General features: G+C 38.9%; 1 protein-coding gene across 1 annotated transcript in view; it reads right to left on the minus strand.

The window, feature by feature from the left end:
- The window catches only part of OFCC1 (orofacial cleft 1 candidate 1), a 158,291-nt gene that overhangs the window by 6,473 nt on the left and 136,538 nt on the right, over positions 1 to 15,280 (minus strand). The window contains exon 16 of the mRNA XM_014308603.1: positions 4,455 to 4,664. Within this exon, the coding sequence (XP_014164078.1) occupies positions 4,455 to 4,664 (210 nt within the window). The remainder of the gene's footprint in view (positions 1 to 4,454; positions 4,665 to 15,280) is intronic.

Below are 15,280 nucleotides of genomic sequence, written 5' to 3' on the forward strand. Positions count from 1 at the left end.
GATTTTTTGTTGAGTTAAAGTGACTTATCTTTGCCCTTTTAATAAGAAATCAACTCCAGTCAGCAAAAGTCGAGATAAAAATCACCAAGTTGGTGTTATCACCACGTAGACAGCAAACACGTGCCACTATCATTAACTTTTCTGTGCATGGACTTCAAATATGTTTAAAATGTTAAAATTCAATAACTTCCTTTACATTACAATAACATCAGATTAATGAATACCGAAAAATATGAAAAGTGATTTATTTAGGGAAGGTCATTCCTTGGTTAGCCAACAGTTAAACTGAACTACTATAAAGAGGAAATATATTATAGGTAAAAAGGAAAATGGTTTTTACTGCATGTGAATTCTGTGAGTTTTACAATGCTTATGATAAAAAGACTGCACCTACAAGTTTAACCTCTATAATTTTTATGTTGCACATTTAAAAAAAAAAATTTTTATTTAACATTTCTAGGGCAATTTATACATGTCACCTTGTACTTAATGCCCCTTTTAAAACAGTTAGTTTTACCTCATCCCTATGAAACCTATAAAACTACTTTTCATACCACACAGGAAATTTCTAGCTATACCAGGAAATCTGGACCTCTAATGTCAATACCACACAAAAAGAAATAAGTATTTTAAAGAAACTATTACTTAGAGGACATTTATTCCTAGCTAGTGTACTTCTGCACACAGCACTTAGAAACTGGCTTTGCTTACTGGGGAAAAAAAAAAGAAAAGAAAGGTAGTTATTATTAACATGAGTTTTGGCTCCTTGGATAAAATTAGGTTCACATTGAAGTGATTTGCTGAACTAGGGCTATGAGAAAAATCTTGAATCTTGCTTTTGCTGGAGTATAAAAGAGTAGGATGAGGCTGTAAATATGAAGTGAGTTCCTTACGAGCATCCAAGGACTTCACAGCAAGATTATGCAAAATTCTTCCTATGCCTGTCAAAGAATATCTGCAGATACTGAAGTTAAAGTCAGCAAGAGTTGAACACATGAATCTGAGGTAGAATTTGGCCTGGTGATTTCAGTGCTGTTCTCCTGTTCCTGTGTTTGGCAAGAGAAACACTGCCCCAGATCTCACCAGCCTGCACACACCCCTCAGTTAGCGGAATGCAAGAATCTACTGTTTATGCTGGTGGTGCCCTCTGAACAATGCCTATATTTGCACATACTTTTTCAAAGTTATAATTCCTGTGTTGTTTTCTGCCAAATCACTCATTTCCTCCTATTAAACATATTATTTTTGAATAGCACCCACCAAAACCCACCAACCCATCATGCTGTAAATAGCACAAAGCATTAAATATCTGATGGACAGATCTTAGTCCCCAAATGCCTAAATTCATGAGGTTCCACTGTAGTATTTAGGAACAAATGTTATGGCTCTTTCAGGTGCGATTCCTGAAACTTACAGAAATTAAAAGTCAAAGTCTTTTAATTTTGCTGTCTTCAGAGTTACATGCCTTCAGAGTTCCTCAATAAAAGTGAACAAACAAACAAAAATTTACACTGAAATAATCACATTTTCACCTTTGGTATGTCACTGTAATAAGAAGGAGGATTGTTTCACAGGAAGAAGGTGCATGTAACCCCCAGTTCCTAGATGCTGTTGAATTTCTCCTTGCATTCTGCAGTTGTACAAGAGCACTAGCCCATCCAGAAGAACAAAATAAGTGAAAATTGATTGTTTTCATACTCTGTGGACTCTGCAGACCAGGCAGATGTATATGCAAAGGTAGGGCACGTCACAATTGCCAGGGACCACCCCTGCTCTTACAGGTCGTGTTCCTACTGTCCCAACACAATATTTTATTCAACTACCTAGTCTCTGGTGAGGAGAAAGAGGCTTGCTGATCATGAAGAAAGAAGAAAGGCAGCTGTCATTTTTATTACAGAATGTCCTAGAAGTCTCCCTGTCTCCTATGACAGGAAAAGAGAATAGATCATACTCTCTGCCCTCACCAATGTGGAAGAAAAGCCTTCCCTCCTTCACCACTGCTGGAAAAGTGAGGAGAGAAATGAAAAGCAAAATGCAAACTCATCTTGTTTCTTTTGGTGAGGTGTTGTACCCATTCCAGAATAAAACAGGTAAGATTATGAAATTATATTATGTAGGTAGATTTCTAGTAAAGGGAAATCTTATTTACACCAGTGGGTGATCCAATGAAAGCTGATTAAATTTAGAAGAACAGGAGACTTCTGACCAAACAGACCATAAGGATCCAGAAAAATCTTTCCATTGAGTCACTGGGAGCAAAATTTAGTTTACCTAACCCTAAGACAGACCAGGGTTAGGTAAACTAAATCACCTGAGTCATTAGAACTAGCTCTAGATAGCCAAACTGAAAATGCTTATACACAACAAATTGTCAACAGAGGGAGCAAACTGAAAAGATTATTACAAGAAGTCCAGGTGCCTTTCATCTCCTACACTCTTAAAAACTATACATAACATTGCAATGCACCCTTCAGCTCCAAAACAATTTTCTAGCCCCACTCAAGTACCCCTGCTTGTCTAGCTGCAGTAAAGGGTAAAAAAAACCAATGTTCCTGAGGGGTGACAACAGCAGCAAGTAATAAAGCTCAGGTGTATTTTTCCCCATGGCAGCAAACTTCTCATTTTTCAGTGTATAGTTTTAAAATTCATTAAATATTCCTAATTTGGAACTGAAGTAGAAATCTCTGACCTATAAAACACACAAATGTATAATTACATCTGTTCAATCAGCTAAATGTAAGATCTGTATATGGGCTTTACTGCAATTATTAGTTAAGCACATTTCTTACATGTAATTGCATTTAGATCTACAAGTAAAAATGCTGTAAAGCACACATTGATCTCCTAAATTAGATGTGCAGTTTTCAAGACAATGAGGAAGACTCAGTCATGAATTTTAGGGATAGGCTATGTTATGATCTGGTGTGGGAAACTATGGAGAAGTGGCTTCAGCTATCCACACTATACATTGCTTACTTTGTGGATGCTGGAAGCTTCTCAAAAGCTCCCCTCGAAGACAAAGCTACATCATATGAGAACACATTTCTTCCCTCTCAGAAGTACAAAACAGATTAATGAACTGAAACAGGGCACTGGATTAGGATTGCCTCGGGTGTTCAAAGACCCTCCTTCCAATGCCTGGTGGAAGCTGAATTAAATCTCACCACTGAAAAGCTGAGAAAAATGTAACTGGGAAAAACTATTCTGCAAAAAGGTACATTTGTAACAGGCAGAAAGTAGGAGTTGGGCTGTCTGGTTGACCTCCAACATGGAAAAGGTGTTTTAGCAAAAGTCTAGGCAATTATTCACATGAGGAGTTTCTTCAATAGATTTGGGCATGGACCTGGATTTGCCAGTTTCTTTGTTCCAGTAATTGGGTTCTACTTCATGTAGGCCACATGCCTTCTCTTGTTTTCTTTGGCTAGCTTGAAGACTGCTGTCTTCACTCTGGTGAATCACAAGTTCCCCAGGCAGAAAATTATGTTTGAAATCCTTGAGGACAGTTTCCTTTAAATTAAATTTTCTTTAGAAAGCCAAGTAGGGCAAAGACATTAAGAACAAAATCTTTAATGAAGAAAACAGCCTTGAACCATTAACCAAAGGAGCAGAAGCAATGTTTGCCTCATGCTGGAAAGATGTACTCGAACATTTACCTTAGAAGTGCACAGATGAAAACATTGTGTTTCATCATCACTTGTGTCAAGTTCTCTGTGTTGATGCTCCCACTTCTTATCTGGATAGGCAAGGTAATATTCTTTGACTCTACTTTCTCTTAAATGCCAATCTTTTTTTAAGAGTCTCTCAACACAAGACCAAAGGCAAAAAGGAAATGTTCTACTTCAAAGCACTTAGAACAAAAATGGCAAAGCAATGAACAAAATGCAGCCCATGAAACAAGTAATGGGTGATACATCTCTTTAATAACATCCTGTATTGTATTTTAGTGCACAAGCTGCTGAAATGCTGACAACATCCAAGATTCAATCTAAAACATACAAGATGCCACTAGGTAATCTAGCTGTGCCTTAGCTCTGTGTATCTGAGTACAAACTAAGTGAATGACCATACTCGTAGTAATAGCTGCCCGTTAAATGTCCCCAGTTCTTACCTTGTATATTTATATATATAAAATAATTCCTGTACAGAATGACTTTATGTGGTTCTAAGTGATATATATTTATAAATAATCTCTATGTGTGTCGTTTCAATGTATATCTTACATAATTGCCTTTAAATGGCTCTATAAACAATCCAAAATTGCTACTTTGCACTGCAAAAGCATTAACTCATTGATTATACACTTCTGTTTAGGAGTGAGGTGTTCCTACAGTTTTCAGTGTGTGTGTGTCAGGCAGGGTCAGGCACGGCCTATTTTCCTCTTTTGACTGTGCCTAGCTCTGAAATGCATCCCTTTGCCTTCAAAACCTGGCGGCGAGGAGCCTGCTCGGACCTACCTCGATGATAGCCCCATCAGGCAGCCTGAGGAAGCGCCTGTAGAGCTCCTGGAAGCCGCTGAGGTGAACCGTGTAGACACAGACGTGAACAGTGGTGCTACCTTCCCAGCTGGCTGCGGCGTCGGGGATTTCATCCTGGCGCTGGAGGTCACAGCTGGAGCCACCAGGCTGGCTGGCGTGGTCCTTCCAGATGTAATCAGACACTGCCACCTAGTGAAAGAGAGCCCCCCCGCCCCCCGGACACAGCACACACACAGAGGCCCCCCGCCCCCCACCAAAGGAACATATTTAATTAACTTCTGGCAAGAGCTTAACCGATTTAAAATGATTTTACAATAAATCTGCAAAGCCTGTACCATATGCAGCGCTTGCACACAGTTCTCTACTACATATTATTTTATGACATAGATCTAAATAGAGGAGATAGACAAATCCCCAGTGTATATTCTATAAAGTTAATTCTGCACAGATGAAGCTGTAATTGACTCCCGTATTAACCAAAAGTAGGGAGATCAAGCAGGGTAGGTTAAACAATAAAATGGCAATGCTGATTAAAAAAAAAAAGCTTCCCAAGAATTTTGTGAGCGAGTATTTGTATTTCTCTCTCTTTGAGAAGCCTTTGCTCCTGTACCCACAAGCACTTTTTAGTCTGTGATCTCTGTATTGTATTCAAATAACCTTGTGCTGCTAACTGAATTGTAGATGAGGCAGAGTAAATTAGGTGTATTTTAGGGCATTGTGTAAAGCTAGTTTATTAACAGTTACCTATCTTCCTAGTTTGCTCTAAACATGTTTGCTTTGGTAGGTTTTGTATCTCCCTACATCAGTCAGAATTTCCATTTAGCCTTTTTCCTGTTAATTCTTTACACAGGCTGAGCAGAATTCAAGGCCTCAGACGGATCATGGCACAAGGCTTAAGCACCCTTTGTCCTTAACTAGAAATGATGATGAGAAGCATTGTTTTTATACTTCCCCTGAAGTGTAAACATAAGCTTTTTAACCCTCGCTTTTGCAAGACCTTTTCGTCGTTCATTTTCTCCCATGAGATGCTACTCCTGTTTGTGGAAGGAAGGGATTGGTGTTATTCCTACATCCTTACAATACATCAGCATGCTCTTCCCTAACACTTCTATTTAATGTAGACAAAATACCACCTTTGCTGTCCTAGCACATGCTTTATCTTTCAAGAATGTGTATTACACTGGCAGAAATGATTGGAACTTACTCACAAAGGTAGCTAAAGAAAAGCTCTCATTTAAGATCAGTACATCAAAACCTTCTTCTGCACAGTCTTGCTTTTAGTTTTGGCTGAAATGAAGAGGTCAGATTCTTACAAGAGACCACAAAAACCAGATACAAATTTTTCCCCTCACTTGGGAAAAGTTAGATTTAGCTCAGTTTGCTTGTGTTCCAGTTCACATTTCCTCAGCTGTTCTTACGCATTATGAAGAATCCCATAACTAGCACAGTGTGCCAATGCCACAATCCTGACGTGCATGCTGCTATTATGGGATACTGCCTTAGGAGAGGATTTGTTTTAGGTGAATTAAGAAAGTAAGAACACATATAGGAAATTATCTCCAACTCTTTTCCAGGAATGACAGAACAATAGGATACTTCATTTTAGCACCAGCTTCCATTTACATCAGCCCAAATAAATTTTTTTACATTTTAATAAAAGGAAAGGTCAGCTGAAATTTAATGTAAAATAAGGACAGTCTGAATTTTCCACACCAAAGTCTCTGGGGTTCAAAGGTTTTCACTCAGGACAACATATTAGGAACATACAGCAGCCGTAAGGACAGGACAAGGCCTGTATTTTCTTCTGTCTAGCACACAAGACACATCCCTGCATTACACAGTGCTCCATAAGAATTAACATGGCCAGTGGTTTCAAGAAAGCAGGAAGGCAACTTCCATTGGTACAGTGTGAGCACAGAGCAGCAGCTGCAAGAGCTGCCACACCACAGCCCTTGCAGTGGTTACCCTGCTCTCTCATCCCAGTGTCTCATTACCAGAACTTCTAACCTGTCCAATTCAAGAGCACCAAGGCTTTGCCGGCCTCGTGTCTCCTCCCTGATCTATGGTAAGATAAGTGGTTGAGAGACCCAGCTCAGAACCTCAGTCTACAGGAAATACAGCAAACAGGATGATTTCTGTCGCAACCCTCCTTTTATGCTAGGTGCATTTTTCCCTGCATTGCTAGCTTCTTTTCTTCAAAATTTTCTTCCCTCCGGAATCAGTCCCATGCTTTCCCCTGCTTCTTGTCTGACCTTCATCTTATCTCACTTTCACTGAATCTGCTTTTTCTTCTCTTGTGCTTGTCCCTGTCAACTAGCAGAGGGCCTATTTAATGTGTGTTTTGCAAGCCATGGATAGATGGATGGAACACCACATCCTTCTTTTCAGCTCTGTTTGGCCTGTTTGAGCTGTTAGCTCTGGGGGCAAAAATATGCATTCTGTACTTGTCCAGCACAGGAAAGAGTATGGATCTTCTACTACTTTCACACAAATAAATTATCACCTATTTTTTCAATCAGTGCCAGATCTGTGTAATTTACAACACTCAGATGGTAATGTGGGGAAGCCCAAGCCACGCTACTCAAGCCTTTGTGTGTCTTCACCTTGCCAGGGCAAAGACCTTCTTTGGAAGTTCTTGACTCTAGGTGCCATTCCCAGGACACCATATCCATATGGGACCAAGTAAGGCATCAGAAGTCCTTGTCTTCCTCCCCAAGAGCAGACAGTTCTGCAGGATAGTGGGAGTAAACAAACCCATCTGATCTGTTGTCACATTTCAAGATCTGGTGAACTCCCTCTGAGGACATTGATGTGACTAGCCAAAAGAACATGAGAACATGATAATATTGTTCTGCATGTCCTCCTCCCATCTCCCCTGTCGTCCCCCCCCACCAAAAAAAAAAAAAAAAGCACAGACTGATCATCTGACAACTGAAAGAGAAAAGGCGCTGCCAAAAGTGATGGTGCTGTGGTGAGTTGCATAGCCTTGGTCTGGGGTAGGCACTAGAAAGGAAGGAAAGAGAACCCTTCACTGGAGGACCGCTCATTAACTCTTCCTCAAAGTCACCTGGTAGTGTGAGTTTTCCTGAAGGCAGGCTCTTCAATATGTGGAGGAATATAACATTTGAATACCACTTTCAGGAAAGGGGAGCAGCTCTCTTTGTGGCTGTGGATTTAAAGACCCTTTTCAATTCCCTCCTTGCTAGCACCATCTGAAAGTATTTGGCAGACAGATGTCCACTGCCTTGAAACTCTCAAAACACATTTCTGTGAAGTGATAGGTCACTAGAGAGCTGCTGTGGCCTACATAACCAGAAGTAAGCTCCAAAAGTAAACTGTACTGTCATCTGAAATTTCTATCATTAAGTTAATCAAAAATGTCCATTCATTTCTACAGGAATACAATATGAGTTAATAAATCCACTGAGACAGGCTAGTCAAGAGACTGTGCATATAGGACATGTCAGAGAAACTGAAGTTAGCAATGATCTAGATTCACAAGGGCTGACAAGAAACCACAAAATGCCAGAGCAATGTATAGTAATCCTTAAATGAAATTCATCTTTCAGCAGAAAAACACATTAAGGATGGTAATTCAATGATAAAAGAGGCAGGCCAGAACAGGTTCAAATGCTGAATATTTCACAACATAACTTAATTAAAGCAGGACTGTGAGGCTGTTAATCGCTTTATAATAGTTCAGCTTGAAATGAGGTCTAATGTGCATGCCCTTATAGTTTATTTGTTTATATTATTATAATCATAAAATGTTATGTCGACCTAATGCAAATGTACAGTTTTCACTGGCCTTTATTATGTTGGCAGTTTTTTCTCCTTTTGGTCTTCCTATTTTTGTGCAAGTATGAGAAGGGAAGAACTGGGAGGAAGGGTCATGAATTTAGGTCAGATCAGATGATTCAGTAAGTCTCATGTGGGTTTAAGTCTTATTAATAATTTTAATACATTCTTCCTTGACAACAATTATTTCAATCACTGCTCCTTTAGCGTACACCGTGACGTAAAAATGCAGGTTTTTAAGAGAGTGGAACATGTTTCTCCTACAAAAAAGGTAAATTATGTCAACCCTTTGGAAATTATAGTGCATAACCTAGAAAAAAGACAAAAATATACTTGTAAGTACAAATACAAATGTATTTTGTTGTATAAATGTATCATGCCACACCAAGTATAGAGAAATATGTTATTGAAGTACAACACCTTTTAAACACAAATACATTTTGATAAATGCATATTTATAAATGTATTACACAACTAAGGCACAGCCAGTTATAATTACCAATATTTCTGAGGTCAGGGTACAGAAAATGCCATGCTAGTGTGTAAAGGTACAATGATGTTTTCTATTGTTTGACAGCTTTTGTGAAAGAAGAAAGAATATTTCCTCAGATTTTCTGAGCTGCAGTGACAATGAGAGGAAGACTGACTTCTAGTGTCTTAAAAAAAAGACATCAGCATGAAAAAACTCTTTTAAAAAGTTGAGAAATATACACATGTCCAAACACTTGATTATGATTAGGACTGATTCTTAACTGTTTGCAACAGCATTATTATTAGCAACGTCATGTGAATCAATTCCAGGCTCATGCATTGCAAAATGTATAAAAAAATGTGTTTGAAAACAGCATTCAAAGAAAACGCATAAAATTAGTAAAATGGACCAAATCAACCAATTGAGAATGGGTGGAACTGAACGTTGGTCATGACAAATAAATAGCAAAAGTTACAAGCTGTTAACTTGGTCAAAAGGGCAAAAGAGTGTTGAAATGATAGGGGAAAAAAAACCAAAGAGACATCAAAAGTCTAGGGTGCTGTATTTACTTCAAGTAACTTTCATAAACATGGTAAATGCATTTTCTGTGGTAAGAGTCGTAAATATGGGAATTACTGTCCTGGAGGCAAACTTTGTTAAACCAGCGTAGCTTTACAATTAAAAAAACAAAAGCTGGCTAGTGCTAACCTCTGAGGGAAGGACAGCACCCCTTAAGCGTTACAAACCCCATTTCTGACAAACTGTTGCTAAAAACCTTGCCAGCAACTCTGGTAAAAGAAGAATTTACATGTAAATATCTAAAAACATCCCTCCTGTCTGTCCCAAAGGCACCTTGGTGGTGTCCAGGTTCCAGTGAGGTTGTCACTGGACCTTGGTCAGAATCAGATGTGACAGTGGGGAAAGTTTCCAAGCCACTGTAGGAAGGATGGGGCATTTTACAAGTCATGAAAATCAACTCAGTTTGAATAAATCATGAAATTGGAGAAATGGCAAGCAAAGGCACGAACAAGAAAAGCTATTAGGATTGCCAAAAATCATACCACCATGAGAAAGCCACAGCAACGCCCCTCATGTTTAACCCTTACATGCACAAAGCGCTCACACACATTTATGCAAGTGCAGCATGCTTTGGTGGGACGGCAGCTTGTGCTCTCATTCCTGGGGCAATAATGAGCCATGTGAGTGTCTCATGTTAGCAAAGGCCTTTGTGGGCTCCTGGTAACTCTGCAGAGAGATACCTTGTTTCTAGATCATCCTATTTATCAACATAATTGACCAGCATAAGGGACCAGTAGTATCCAGGAATTACTTGTTTCAGTCAAATTATGAATGCCTGAAGCATTGTTGTTACAGTCTTCCCTGCTTTATTTAACAAACAGACATGGACAGACTAAATGGTGAAAAAAAAGGCATATACAGAGAATAACCTCTTTGTAAATGACTAAGGAGAAATCCCAGAATAGATTTATGGAAAGCTGCTTAGGACCATAGCACTAGGAAACAGCAGAGGGTCTTTTTGTTTCTGATTTGCAATAGCATCCTATTTATGGATATGTCCAGTGGGCAGCAATGCAAATCTTTTCTTGGGAATGATTTTCATCTCCTGCTTTTAGATATTAAAAAGGGCAGCCACATATTCTTTAGCTACCCTGCTTGTGTAGTCTGCTGCTCACCATCCCATTTTTTCAGATCCCAATCTTTTGTGGTTATAAGTGTCCATACTTCAGTCACCCATTAAAAAAATACAAATGTATAAATACTCTCTTCCAAATAATAATAAATCTGGGGGGGGAAAAAGTCATCTCAAGAATTAATTCAAGGAAAACTGATATTCAATGCAGCAAAAACCTTAGCGACTAAAAATTAAAGGCCACAGCTTTCTTGCATTTCCTTGTGCATAGCAGTGTCTTTGTCCATTGATTTGCCCTAAGGAAAGGAGATAAAATACATTCCCTTCCTACTCCAGAGAATCCTGTTATATTCCGAGCCCAGAGTGGGTTTGGTTCAGATGGGCAAGAGAAATCTCTCTCAATGCCTCATTTCCCAAATTTTACAAGGGATACTGGAATCAGTTACTTAAGAAAGCATCTTCAGTAACTTCAGACAGACAGGATTTTATATACAAAAGTGTTTAGGAAAAGTTATTTTCCCTATGGAAGTCAGGATTTTAATGCACAAAAGGGCATATCTGTGTAAATAAGAGTGTCTGCTATTCATTATCTGCTCATCAACATTTGTTATTCATTACTCATGTGTTTACAAATGTAATGCAGTCAGAAAGCAGAAATAATACTATATGACTTTGGTGACCAAAAATACACCAGAAACAACAAATAGTAAATAGATCCATGGAGCAGTTCATCTTATGGGATAAAGTTTGCCCACAGAAGACATTCTGTGAAGAATTTGTGAAAATAACCCTGACAGATCTGCAGTTCAAAACTAATGTGTAAACAGAAAACAAAGGAGCTAAGTTTGTCAATTAATTTGTTGGCAATGAGCATTTTATTTTTACTGTTTGGAACTGATTCAATGCAGAGAAAAGATAGTTAAAAGAAACAAGTCCATGTTCACAGATTTCATTCCATTTGTCCTTGTGAATTCAAGATGTGTGTCTGGGAATGAGACAGGCTTTCATTCACCTGTGACTGACATCAGATGGACAGATCTTTTCCTGGCAGCTAAATATTTTTAAACCTGTACCATTACATGGACAGTAAATCAGCTGAGAACTTAAAATTAAAATACATTGGACTAGTGGCTTCTATTTGCATGTTCTTCAACTTCAGAAAATTTCCCCCTATGCAGGCAGTGGCATAGTGTATCCTTGTGCTAGTGGGTTGAGCAATGGTGCTCTTGTGGAAGGTGCCTTTTGAATTTCAATTTATATTTTCCTTTTTTTATTTCAAACAATAGCAAAATTGCTGTAAAATTTTACTAAGTACCAAAATGTTCCTAGTATGCCTGTTTAGATCCAGCTTTCTTTTGAAGCAGATGGAAGGAGGCTAGGAAAATGAAAGTGAAACAAAAATTTAAACACTTTTAGTAGAACATATGTGAACATCTGTGAAGGGTGGTTGTCCTCTTATAGAAATAGTGTAATTTTGCTCTGATCTTTCAGTAAGCCTAATAAGTACACTGTCCGCTCCAGCACAGATCTTAATTATTAGCAAACATTTACCACAGAAGTATCTAGAATCTCTCACTCACACTGCAGCCCCATTGCCTCAGCACTGTAGGGACAGGTAGAAGTGGGCTGCTTGCAGAACAAGGAGTTAGCAGCCTGTGTTGAGATCAGAGGACATTTATGTAGCCACTTGCTTTAACTGGCCATAAATTATCTCCTCTGATTTTCCAGATAATCACCAGCAATCAAATGCTTTCTAGCAGACATCACTGCAGAAATAGGCCATGGAGGAGGAACTGAAAAAAAGGTTTCACAAACACCTCCTGGCAAGGGGTTTGTGAAAGAGTAGTAGAGGGGCCTGACATATTTTTGTAAGCTGTGGTGCTAAAGTAAATGCTGGTTTCGTTATGGAAAAGAAGAGAAGGAAGAAAATTAAGAAGGCAGAGGTTTGGGTATTCCTTTGTGATTAAGATTGACACTCACCATTCTCATGTCATCCCCTCTGCCTTCTTCACTCCAAGGATGTTTTTTCTGCCTCCATAGGGCCAGCATCCCAGTTGCAAGCTCATCAGAAACTAAATCCAAAGTGCCTCAGTTGCTAAGGTATTTCTTTGTCAGTTTACTCGTTCTTTTTCTGTGCCAGGGTTTTGGTTTTGACTCTTGCAAACAGTTTAACTATGCCTGGAATTGATGCTTCTCTAGAAATCTAGGAATGGAAATCCTAGAGCAAGTAGCAAGTAGAGATAAAGAGTTAAAGGCTCAGGGAAGTTTGCATGAGACTTCAACAGGGTATGCAAACCACTTGGGTCTGCCACACATGCAAAAGTAACTTGCAAGATCAGGCTGTCTCCCAAAGCTCTCTGAGTGTACCAAGAGCCTCCCAGCAATGTCTTCCCTGCTTCAGTTAAGAAACCAGATAACAAGAATTCTTCTCACAATATTTTCCACTTCTGGCACACTATTGCAAAAACGGCCCCTTTGTGGTATTTCAGCAGTTTTGTCTTCAGTTCAAGCAGAAACCATAAAATGTACCAAAAAATAATTTATAAACAAAGCAGAAATGACTGCTAGGAACCCTAAGAAATGGTTTATGGTACAGCTTAAAGTTCTGTGCAAAGGTGTGGCATGATTTTATGCATGCAAGAAAGATACTGCTCGCATTTGATTTTACCTTAACTAGTTTACTTTTCCTGAATTAAAAGTTACTGTCTGAGATATCCAGAAACAATTGTATTGTATTACTGAATTTGATGTGCTTATTTGTAGAAAAATGGTTTAGTCTACTGTGACCAATTGTCTATTATAATAAAGCTTATTATTAATGGAGTATACTCTTATATCCTTATTTTTTCCTTCTCGGAAGATAGCAGAGTTCAGCATCCCATAAACATGTAAATTGCATTTTTCTTTTCACACAGGACAGATTTCAACTTCTGAACCAGCAGTCAACAAAGATTCCCCCAGCTGCTAGGGGAAAAAAAGTAAGTATTTGTGAAGAAAGGCATAATAAGATCAGAGGGAAGCCTGTCATAAAAATGCACATTGCATAATACATGATGGATCAGTTCTATTATTTAACTTTTGCATAGATATAACAATACAGAGATATGCTAACCATCATAGTCAGCATTAATTTACAGTAGGAAAAATAATTAGAATCTCACTTTTTCTGAAGAATGGAGTGAAAATGTAAACAATGCTTCCCTCCAGGCAAGTGCTTTATCAAGTTGACAGGTGCATTTGAATTTCCATGGGTGGGGGACATAATAGGTTATTTATGTGTCATTTTAATAGAAAGGCCCAACCATCAAGATGGACAGGAGACTTTATCAGTACTGCTGTTTGCAACTAATCCACCAATTTAATACCCCATGAAAATACCTGCAACAAAACCTGGACATTTTTCTTTTCCACTCCATTATAGACAAATCAATATGGGTGCTATTCATCTCAGATCTTTGGCTCAGCAGGTGCCCACTACACGGAGCTCCTCACAACACTGGTGCACTGGCACAGCCACATAAACATAGACACTTTGACTTCTGGTGCCATCAGTGACTCCACAATAGGATCGTAACAGTGCACTTGGATCACTAGTTTGCCCCTACATAGAAGTAAGCAACAAAAATATTCTTTTTTCTAGGGCTCCTTTTTTTTTTCTTGTTTTGGTTTGGTTTTGAGAATAAAAAAATCCAGCACAATTTTTTTTAAAGTTTCCGATTACAATAATTTTATCTGAAGTAGCCACTCACTAATTTTCATAAGCAGTATATATTCCTGGCTAGAGAATAGCCACAAGCCAGAAAAACATTATACATCTCCTAGCTGTAACATGTTTTTTTACACAAATTTGGCATGAAAAAGAAAGATGCCAACATGTGTACTCCAGTCACACCTTCTTGTGCATTAGCTCTGATAAATGCTGCCTTTTTTTGTTCTGTGTAGGGAGGGCTGTGACATTGAGTGACACATAGGCCCAGTGTAACCCAGGGTAAATTTGGTATCTATGCTGCAATTTCTTTTTCCTCTTCCCTCCTTAATACTGTCACCTGTATGAGCACAGGGTCCCCCTGTACTTATCTACACAGCTATTGCTGCCACATTTTTAACACACAGCATATGCTGATAGCCCCCCAGCCCGTCACTGGTATGTGTGTGCGTGTGTGCACAGTCAGAATCAGCCTGATCCACACCAGAAAAACAGTATTTTCTGTTAAGGAATTCTTAAAAAACCCAACCATTTTTGAGAGCTGAAGGTTTCCACTATTGCAGGTCCATCATCCTCTGTGTGCAAAAGTCCATCTTGCAGATTCATGACCCACCAAGGTCTACATGGACTGGAAGACAGTCCCCAAGGAGCTTGAAATGGTTTGAAATAGATCTAAGGAGGATAGAGGTAATAAGATCATCCAGCATTCCCATGTCCACTCAGAAGTGTGCTCTAGCTCTGTAGAGATAATTCTTTTCTAGCTAAGGCAGGTACAGCTCCAGAGATGTTTCAAGTATATAACTGGAAGTATCGTTACACCCCCTGGGTAATTCCTCAGACTAGCTACTCCTCAAACTTTTTGCAAAAGCAAGCAATTCATAAGGACAAAATTGATTAAAACCAGACCTGGGACATTTCCTATGCTCAGTCTTTCAGTCTGCAAAGCTCATGAATCCCTGTGGTTAATTAGGAAATATTACTCATAGTAAAATCCAGTTATAATAAAATGTATTTTGCCTGAACATAGCATCTTAATAAGTTTCAGAAATAGTCATTCCCCCATTTTTCTCCCACAGCTTCTAGTCTGGTGACCATGTTTTCTGGTAGGAGGACAATGCCACTTGTCCCACTTGCAGAGAAGGACTGCATACTGTCCTCTCTCCTGGGGGTCACTGAGG

The sequence above is a fragment of the Geospiza fortis genome, unplaced genomic scaffold (genome assembly GCF_000277835.1).
Source record: "Geospiza fortis unplaced genomic scaffold, GeoFor_1.0 scaffold219, whole genome shotgun sequence".
NCBI lineage: Eukaryota > Metazoa > Chordata > Aves > Passeriformes > Thraupidae > Geospiza > Geospiza fortis.